The sequence below is a fragment of the Charadrius vociferus genome, unplaced genomic scaffold, assembly GCF_000708025.1.
Source record: "Charadrius vociferus isolate BGI_N301 unplaced genomic scaffold, ASM70802v2 scaffold773, whole genome shotgun sequence".
Taxonomy (NCBI): Eukaryota; Metazoa; Chordata; class Aves; order Charadriiformes; family Charadriidae; genus Charadrius; species Charadrius vociferus.
In genome coordinates, this window is record NW_009647799.1 from 186060 (window position 1) to 196076 (window position 10017).

General features: G+C 53.9%; 2 protein-coding genes across 2 annotated transcripts in view; one reads left to right on the top strand and one right to left on the bottom strand.

Annotated features, from left to right (window-relative positions):
- The window catches only part of ST6GALNAC2 (ST6 (alpha-N-acetyl-neuraminyl-2,3-beta-galactosyl-1,3)-N-acetylgalactosaminide alpha-2,6-sialyltransferase 2), a 5831-nt gene extending 1986 nt beyond the window's left edge, over positions 1-3845 (top strand). The window contains 9 exon segments of the mRNA XM_009882412.1: positions 122-179; positions 849-1023; positions 1836-1911; positions 1913-1990; positions 2076-2214; positions 2380-2483; positions 2671-2754; positions 3377-3476; positions 3678-3845. Of these exon segments, the coding sequence (XP_009880714.1) occupies positions 122-179; positions 849-1023; positions 1836-1911; positions 1913-1990; positions 2076-2214; positions 2380-2483; positions 2671-2754; positions 3377-3476; positions 3678-3845 (982 nt within the window).
- A 1603-nt stretch (positions 3846-5448) lies between these two features.
- The window catches only part of PRCD (progressive rod-cone degeneration), a 32570-nt gene continuing 28001 nt past the window's right edge, over positions 5449-10017 (bottom strand). The window contains exon 4 of the mRNA XM_009882413.1: positions 5449-5517. Coding sequence (XP_009880715.1) covers positions 5449-5517 — 69 coding nt within the window. The remainder of the gene's footprint in view (positions 5518-10017) is intronic.

Below are 10017 nucleotides of genomic sequence, written 5' to 3' on the forward strand. Positions count from 1 at the left end.
GGGGGGGAGGAAGGTGTGCACAGCCATCCTGGCATGAGCTGGGAGCCCTCTGCCCACCGTGGGGTTCCCCAGTGCCCAAGCGATGGATTTTTAACTCTGCTGTATATTTCCCCCTTTCCAGTGGGAAGTCCTTCAAGCCTTCTGCTGAGCTGGAGGAGCCCGAGCCCAGCAGAAAGCAGGTAATCGTTAGCACAGTGTAATTAGCGTCCCCAGTGCCCCTTCTTGCTGGGATTTGCTGGTTGAAGGTGTGCGTGGGGAAGCTGAGGAGGAGCAGCATCGTCTGGAAGGGGTTTTGTGTGTGTGTGTGTGTGTGTGTGTGTGTGAAGGAACAACCTCCTCCGTCCATGAACGTGGGGGTCCCCCCCGGCCTCCCTGCTGCGCTTGCAGCCCCTCCCCAAGCAATTCCCAAATGTGGAGGCTGGAGCCAGCATCACCCAGTCCCTCAACCCCGTGATGCCTGGGCCACCTGGGCTGGAGACTTGTGAGGATGGACCCAGGCTCTGGGAGGGACTGGTCCTGGGCACTGGGGCTGTTCTGGTGCAGCAAAGGTCTTTAGCGGGGTGCCCCAATAGAAGGTGCTGAATCTTTCATGGGGTTTATGTTCTCGGGTGGCTCTGTGAGCCCTGGTCCTCCCAGCCCCGGTGAGCTGGGTACCAAAGGGTGTTTTGCATCAGGAAACCGAGGCACGAGGCAGTGTCCTGCCTGGGTGACCCAGCAGAGCATGTGGCGGACAAGGAGCATTTCTGTCCCCCAGTTTGTCCTCTCCTCGGTGCCCGCTGAGGGGTGGAGATGTTGGAGGGAAGGTAGACTCAGGCTGGAGACTGAACCGAGGTTTTCCTCCCTCCCAGCCGGGCACGTGCCCCCGCTCGGTGATGGCCAGAGCAAAGGCAGACCCCAAGTTTGGGGAGATCTTCCGCTTCGACACCCCCGTGCTGATGTGGGACCAGCACTTCACCCCAGAGACCTGGGACAGGCTGAAGACGCGACACGTCCCCTACGGCTGGCAAGGCTTGTCCCACGCAGGTACGGACCCAACCGGGATGGAGGTGGCAGGAGACGGGGCCAGCGGGGTGTAGGGAGGGAGCGGGGCAGCTCGAGGGGCGCCCAGCAGAAGGGAGTGAGGACGTGGGGCAGGCGGAGAAGCCCTGCAGAGGAGACGGGGACCTTGATCTCTTCCCACTCTGCCTCCCAGGGCACGGGGCGGAAGGGACGGCTTTGCGAACGCTGCTTGCTGCATCTTGTGACATTTTCCCCGAATAAAAGCTCCAGTGTGTGCATGATTATTAACTGGGGCCGGAGGGGCTCGGACAACCCGCTCCATTGTTGTGGATGGAGATTGTTTCCCTTCCTACCCCAAACCCACTCGCTGCGCTCGCTGGCAGCCACCGGCTTCAATCCCTGGGCTGGGAAGTGCTGGGGATGGTGGAGGGGGGATGTGTGTGTGAACTGGTGGCAGTTGTAAGGAGACATTGTCAGGAGGGGACGAGGCCAGCGCGGGCAGCAGCATCCACAGGGCTGGGGCTGGAGATGTCCGGATGCGTCCCTGTGCCTTGCACAGCCTCAGGTGGCCGCTGTTTGGAGGAGGCTGAGGGATGCGAGGGGCTGCGAGGGTGTGACACCAAGCCTGGGAGAGGAGGGACTGGCTGGTGTCCCCCCATCCCACCTGTAGACCTCTCTCCTGCACGAGGAGGGCATGAGCTTTCCTGTGTGCTGCTCCTGGGCACGCTTTTGTGCAAGCTTCTCCGAGTGCTGTTGCGTGCTTAAGCTTGCAGACGCTCTCGCGGGCTGACGCACACCTTTTTCCCGCTGACCGGCCCCATCCTGCACCGTTCCAGCGGTGGGCAGAACCCTCCGGCTCCTCAACGCCTCCGCCAACAGGCGCCTCTTCGACAGGGCCGCCTTCCCCGGGGGCCGCGTTGGTGGGCAACGGCGGCATCCTCAACGGCTCGCGGCAGGGCAAGGCCATCGACGCGCACGACCTGGTCTTCAGGTGTGGATGGGTCCTGGGCAGGATGGGGCCATAGGTGCTGGGGAGAGGCCAGTCCTGGATAATGTGTCCTGTGCTTTTCCCACAGGCTCAACGGTGCCGTGATCAAAGGCTTTGAGGAGGATGTCGGGACCAAGATCTCCTTCTATGGCTTCACAGTGAACACCATGAAGAACTCCCTCATCGCCTACGAGGAGTATGGCTTCACCCAGATACCCCAGGCCAAGGTGAGACCCTGAGGGCTTGTTGGGGAGGTGACCCCAAATTGTCCCCTGAGGCTGGGCTTGCCCCCCAAACCTTCTCCCCATCTCAGGAGCCCTCAGTCCTTGCCCTGCTGGCATGGGCAGTGCCCCAAAGCCCCTCCAAGTGCCACATCTGTGTCCCCGCTGCAGGACCTGAGGTACATCTTCATCCCCTCGGATGTCCGTGACTACGTGATGCTGAAGTCGGCCATCCAGGGCAACCCGGTACCCGAGGGCTCGGACAAGGGGGACAAGTGAGTAGCCTCCCCAAGATCCCCCCAGCACCTTTGGTGACTCACTGGAGAGAGCATGACTTGCCTGCCCTCACCCCACATCTGTCCCTGGTGGGATAAACCCCAAGTAGCCCCTGGTGGGATAAACCCCAAGTAGCCCCAAGACTCCCATGACGCGACTTCTGCCCTTCTCCTCGCCCCGCTGCAGGCCACAGAAGTATTTTGGACCGGAGGCATCTGCAGAGAAGTTCAAGCTGCTGCATCCTGATTTCTTGCAGTACCTGACAGCGAGGTGAGGATGATGAGGACCACGGCTGCTGCCTGGCTCTGCTCCGGGCCGGGCGCAGGCCACCCGCCTCCTGCCACCGCGCTCTCGGTGGCTGCCCAGTATCAAAGTGCAGTCCCAGTGCTCCCCAGGCACTGGAACCACCTCTGTCCTGCTGTCTTCAGTCAAAGCAGAAAGGCTTCTCCCACACCATTCCCATTCACTGCAGCACAGCTCACATCGTCCCCTGGCAGGGAGACTCCCACAGCCTCACCGTGCTCGCCTCGCCTCCAATTTCCCAAAATAAATTAAATTTTGACTTAGACTAACAGGAGCAGAGGTAGGGCCCAAAGGGATTGTCTTTTCCTGCCTTTCATGAAAGCAGTGCCTGGGTTGGGGTGATTTCAAACAGCAGGCAGGTGCGCGTCAGCAACCTGCAGCGAATGAGCTGAACCTTAGTAGTAGCCATCAGAGAATCCACACGAGCACTGCGTTTCACTCGGTGCTCCTGCCTTTACTGGGCACCGGTGTCACTGAGTGCACAGTGGGGGCTGGACGGGTGCTGGGTGCTGCTGGGTCCGGCACTGGGGGCCGCAGTGCCCTGCCAGCCGTGAGCTCCCCTCCCCTGACCTGCCGCGTCCACCGGCAGGTTCCTGCGGTCGGAGCTCCTGAACACGCAGTACGGTTCGCTCTACATGCCCAGCACCGGCGCCCTCATGCTCCTCACCGCGCTCCACACCTGCGACCAGGTAAGAGACCAGAGGACAACCCCCACCTTGGGTGCTGGGGGCTGGTGACTAGCTGCTGTAAGGCTCCTGAAGGGGACCAGCGCGTCCTGGTGGCTGTCCTACCTCTGCCACCCCTTGTCCCTGGCGGGAGTTGTATGGTGCGTGGACTACCTGAAGTGGATCCCTGACCCCATCTCCTGTCTGTCCCCTCCCTCCCTGCAGGTCAGTGCCTACGGGTTCATCACTGCCAACTATGAGCAGTTCTCAGACCATTACTACGAGCTGGAGAAGAAACCGCTGGTGTTTTACGCCAACCATGACATGATGCTGGAGGCGGCGCTGTGGAGGAGCCTGCACCGAGCAGGGATCATGACCCTCTACCAGCGGTGAGGCTGGGCGGTCGCCCATGGGAGCAAGTCCAAGGACTCCTGTGGCTCTTCTCTTTCCCGAAGGCCACCTTCTCCCTCGCGAGGGCTCTCCCCAGGTGGCCAGCCAGCCCGAGGAGCAGACCCTCCACACTGTAGTCGGCGGTGGTGTGATGGTAAGGGACGAGCCGAAGCTGGTAGAGAAATGTTGCATTCCCTCGGGGATCTCCAGCAAAGTTTTATGGCTCTATGTGATTGAACGTAGCCTTTGGGGCACCAAGAAGCACGATGGCATGTGGCTGTGACCTCCCAGCCCCACGAACATGGCTGGGAAGCACAGAAAGGGCAGGGTGATGCTGGAAGAGGATGCTGGAGGTGTGTACGTGTGGCAGCCTCTGGCTGGAAGAACACCCTTCACCTTGCCGTCACGCCCCAGCTCAAACGCTGATCGCCGCGGTGGGACCACAACAAGCACGATGAATCTTTGGACTGGAGATTAGACCATCGAGGTGGTGAACGCTTTCCTCCTGGACTGTAGAAAGCCCAAACTCCAGCCAGGTTGACATGCGCCACTTTCCAGAAGGACCTGTTTGCCCCCAGTGGTCAGTAGAAAAGCCAGCGGCTCAGCAGGCTTGGGCAGCCTGGAGATGAGAGCTGGCCTACAGCCCCAGGGTGTGTGGTAGTGGGGTTGTTGGGTTTTTCACACACAAGAGACTGTGCGATGCCCTCTAAGCGCTTTGAGAAGGCAGCCCCGTGCCAGGTGGGTCAGGGAACCTGCTAGCTCGTTTGGGGACTCTAAGTGAGTGTAACTCTCTTCATTTTTTTTTATTTAAAAAAAAACAAAACCAACAAACACTGGGAGGTGAAGGTCTTGAACCCTTCAGCCATCCTGTGTAAGCCAGCGCTGCTAAGGAGGACCCGATGGAGAGGATACTCCAGCTGGTGGTGGCCAGAAGGTTGATATGGCACGGCAGTGAGAGAGGTGTCATCCGAGACACTTTCCCACTTTGTGTAATTACATAAATTTTAAATGATTGTTTTCTTTTATGCCCATTTCTGTTATTTCGGCGAATGGGGTAGGGGTGAGGCTCCCCCCCCCTCCCACAGCAGAGGAGCTGTCGCATGTAGAGCGAGCCCAGGGGCAGGGCTGGGGATGGCAGCGGGGTTAAACCCTGGCGATGGGCTGGCAGGGAGGACTGGTGCCCGGTGCTGTGCCGGATCTGTGGGACCAGCTCCCAGCACAGCCTTTTTCCACTCAGGATGCCGTTTTCCTGTACCGTTGGCTGGGGAGGAGCGATTTACGGCAGAGATGGCAAGAGATAGGCTGGCCGTGAGCCAGGGAACCTCAAAACCCCCTCAAGCTCGCAGCAGGCTGCTTTCAGCCAGTTCAAATGAGCATTACCGAAGACTAGTCTGTAAGTCTGTTTCCGATGTAATCTCTAGCTTGGAGCCCATCTTGTGTTCCCAGGTCTCAAATTAACCTTTGTTTGCATCAGAGCCACCTTACAATGGTACCAAGGCAGCCTGTTCGGCCTGTTTTTTATTCACAAGCACTCAGCAAAACCTCTTTTATGACAAGAACGAGCCTGATCCTCGCATCACCTGACCAAGACGGCACTAAAACCTCCTCAAACCAGCTCTGGCCAAGCCTCAGCACAGCCCATGAAGGTGACTTTGAACACAGCAATCGGCAGCACCTTGATGCAGAAGGCAAAAAGAACAGGTTTTAGAAACTAGCGCCATCACAGTGCAGCATCCTGCCAGGAATCCCATCCAGCTCATGGGCAGAGCTGTTTGCGCGCAGGAGGAACGACGCACACCCTGCTTTCCCGTTTCACAGGGAGGGTTTCTAGCCAAGGGTGTAGCCTATTCCCTGGAGTTAAACATACTCCATTTTAAGGACTTAGCAGACAAGGAACCCTATGGCCGTACTACTGCCTCTCACTTCTCCCTGATCTTTGAGCTTCCACTCAGGCTACAAGAACCATTTTGGTCACGGTGTTACCATGAAAATTGCTTTTCTTCTGCTTTAAACCTCTGCAGACACTGAACCCTCTAGGTTTCAGGGAGGAGCAGGTTTTGCTAGGAAGGGTAAGCTCACAATTGCTTGAACTGCAGGAAGAGTTTTAATCCAAAATCCTTTCCACCTGCTCAAAAACATTTCTGTTCAAGTATATAACCTTTACAAAAAAAGCCAAAAAACCACCAAACAAAAAAACAACTTAAATTCCCAAGTTTTTCCATAAATTTTTTTATTCTGGAACAGAAGACAGAATGGAACCACTGTTTCCTCCAGCCAGCTGTAGATCAGGTCCTAATGGAAAAAAAAGACAGTGTCAGAGCAAAGCAACTGTCAGCTGAGAAGTTCCCAATTTGCACTATTTCACGGAGAGTACAGGTGTCAGGAGACAAAAACCTCAGACCCCTGCAAGCCAATGGCACTAGCACCCACATCTCTTTGGCTTTACTGGGAACTTACCCATGATGCGGTTGCAGCAACCGCTGAGCAGAGAGGAGGACCTGCAGTTACGCACCGGTGGCCATTTCACACCATTTAGGATATCTCAGTGGCCATCTGCGAGACCCACTCAGAACAATCTTCCTGCTGCTGCTTCTAGAGTTGGGAGACAACACCAAGCAATGCTGTAAGTGCTTTCCTTAAAAAGTTTGCTCTGAAACAACTCCTGCCCCTCTCTATTCTCAAAGCACTGAGTAGCCTTTACTTTTCCTGTTTATCACCAGGCTGCCTCTTCACCTTTTTCCCCTTAATCCTTGGAAGCCAAAAGCCCCACGTGCTCTTCCCAGCAACTGGTTCTATTTGGAATATAGCTGTATTGACAGAGCAACCACTCTCACTGCTGGTTTGTAGTACCATTCCCTCCCCTTTTGCACACCAACCTTGATTTCTTAAGTCCACTGTCGTCAAGTTTGCCAGTCCAGCCTGTCAGTGAATGTTATTGATCTTCTGCAAACAAATACAAATTCTGTTAAATAAAGCGTGAAATTATTCAGCAGAAGGCAGCTGTCAGCCACCTGGAGATAAAGTGCTGTTACAGCGTGTGTATTCAGTGACTGTACATCAAGTCAGATAAAAATGCATTTCTTATCTGTCCTTTAACCTGCTGCTGTGCCTCACTATTTGGACACGCAACTTAAAAGCTCTTCATGGATCTAAACTGTGCTATGACAACGGCAGCCAGTGCTTACACTCCCTGTACAGAGCCTTGTTGTATCTGGGCTCGGAGAGCTGGCTGCCGAACAGCCTGTGTGGATGGGACAGTGCTTGTGCCGCGGTCACACATCACAAGGACAGGAGGAAAGGGGAGAGACACTGCTTTTGCCCTACTGGTGCCACTCGAGTCTTTGCAAGGGGTAGGAGACCCGTTAAGGGGAAATACATAAGCCTCAGTGGACAGTTGTTTCTCCCTCACAGCTGAGTTGTCAGACAGGGATAACAGCACATCACAGGCTCAGTTTCTCTCCTGCCCTTGGCTATGTCAACTCCTCAAGTGCTACAAAATTACACACAGAGCAAAGACACCCAGATGCAGACGTGTTGATGGCCAGCGTTCTTTCTGATGACTAGTATTTTTCCTGTTAATTGTTCAAAGACTAGGTATTCTGCTCAGGAGATGAGTCATGCTGCCTACAGATGTGACATACAATTAATGAATTGAAAACAAGCCACGTGCAATACTGAACCATTCTCTGACCAGCTTGAACCCCAACTTAGCAGCTGCCCTCTTGCCAAAGCTCTCTTTGGGCAACAGCACAACCCCAGGATTCTGCAGGATGATTTCCTCCAAAATACAAGTTGCATTGAACACTGTTAGCAACCCTACTTCAAATAGTCTGTCTGCTCATTTCTTCTCCACCCCTTCTGACAAAAACCAGCATTGGGTCAGAGAGGAAGTTTTCCATTCAGAGAGGAGCAATTTTTGTCTCACAAACTTAGCACAGAAGAAAAAGACAAAGGACCACATTCGCCAGTGACTTGTCTCACTCAGAGAAAAGAAACTCTGGGAGGTGGATGCTATTTAAATCCTTGCTTACAAAAAAAAAAAAACCACCACCTCTGAGACTTCAGTGGTTTTGACCCTTTTTAGCTGTTTCAAGCAGACCTCCTCCTCATCATCGTACAGAAACATCTTAATGCAATTCCCTTCCTGCACACAAGAATAATCCATTCATCCAGGATGTAAACTGTCTATGGGTTTATCTTGAGAAATGCTTTTAAGTAGACATAAGACAGACACATCCCTTCTGGGGAAGGATTCTTCAGGGTGCGTCCTTTCTAGGATGACCCTTTGGTGTATGTAAACTGCACCTCCCCACCCTCAGCAACCTGATGCAAGTTTGAAACTGTCCCAGTGCACCGCCAGGTAGGCAAGCAGAACAATTATTCTTTCACTAGATCTATTTCTGTGACAAATACAGTTATGAGATGAGCTGTGTCAAGTGTCACCGTAATGGGCTGTCATCCAATCCCTCCTACTTGTAATCCCTTCTACTCTTGCTCATCCTTGACCACGCTGACAAGCAGGTGCTCTACTGGGCACCAACAACAGTAAAATTCCCATTCATTCTGTGCCACCTTTCAACTTGTGCTCCACGGCAGCAAAGAGCTGCACGCTCAGGTGGCACACATTCGCCGTGACTTGTCTCACTCAGAGAAAAGAAACTCTGGGAGGTGGATGCTATTTAAATCCTTGCTTACAAAAAAAAAAACCCCACCACCTCTGAGACTTCAGTGGTTTCGACCCTTTTTAGCTGTTTCAAGCAGACATCCTCCTCATCATCATCTTACAGAAACATCTTAATGCAATTCCCTTACTTCAGTGGTTTTGACCCTTTTTAGCTGTTTCAAGCAGACCTCCTCCTCATCATCGTACAGAAACATCTTAATGCAATTCCCTTCCTGCACACAAGAATAATCCATTCATCCAGGATGTAAACTGTCTATGGGTTTATCTTGAGAAATGCTTTTAAGTAGACATAAGACAGACACATCCCTTCTGGGGAAGGATTCTTCAGGGTGCGTCCTTTCTAGGATGACCCTTTGGTGTATGTAAACTGCACCTCCCCACCCTCAGCAACCTGATGCAAGTTTGAAACTGTCCCAGTGCACCGCCAGGTAGGCAAGCAGAACAATTATTCTTTCACTAGATCTATTTCTGTGACAAATACAGTTATGAGATGAGCTGTGTCAAGTGTCACCGTAATGGGCTGTCATCCAATCCCTCCTACTTGTAATCCCTTCTACTCTTGCTCATCCTTGACCACGCTGACAAGCAGGTGCTCTACTGGGCACCAACAACAGTAAAATTCCCATTCATTCTGTGCCACCTTTCAACTTGTGCTCCACGGCAGCAAAGAGCTGCACGCTCAGGTGGCAGCTGCAACAAAGCTACAGCCTTGATTGGCTTAATTACATTAATCAAGCCACTGGGCTTTTATATCTCCTCCCAGTAGCCCCAGGGACACAGAAGGATATCATCTAACACAGAAGAATGAGTCTCACTTCCAAAGCCTAGCAAGAGGTGAAAACTAGACTATGACAAGATAAATGCTGGTGTTTCTCACCATCGTGCAGCTGGTGCAGGTTTACTGTCAGTCCAGTGAAGGAATCAGCTTCCCAGGCACGTGAGTGTTTTCACCTTTGCTCGACACCACACCATGCTCTGAAACAGAGGAAGGGAACAGAGAGTCAGTTCATGTAACACACCGTTCTTTTTCCTTGTTGTCTTTAAAGCTGAGCCTCAGAGTCATGCTTCCACAGAGGAAAGATTAGTTTCAGACAGGGATAACTTTATCATCACTAGCTCAGCTTCCAGAGCAGCCAAACCTGGACCACGTGGGGCCATCCCAAAAGCTCCAGCCTCCGTGCTCCTCACCCGGGCAACAACAGCACCGGGGTACGAATCGCTTCACCGACCTCCTCCTGCGTGGGCACTGGGCCAGGTGCGCTGGGTGATGCCGGCTCAGCCGGCGACACCTCGCTACTTGCCGGGAGCTCAAGGACAAGCCCCGGTACCGCACCATCAGGCCACGCTCGGGCTGAGCTACACCGGTATTAAATACTCTCCCACAGCTGGGGCAGAATCGGTACAAGCGTAGCCAAAAACCTACTAGCCGAGCATCGCCCGTGCTGCCAGCAGCACCCCTCCCCCGGAGGAGACCTGAGCCCCGTCCAGGCG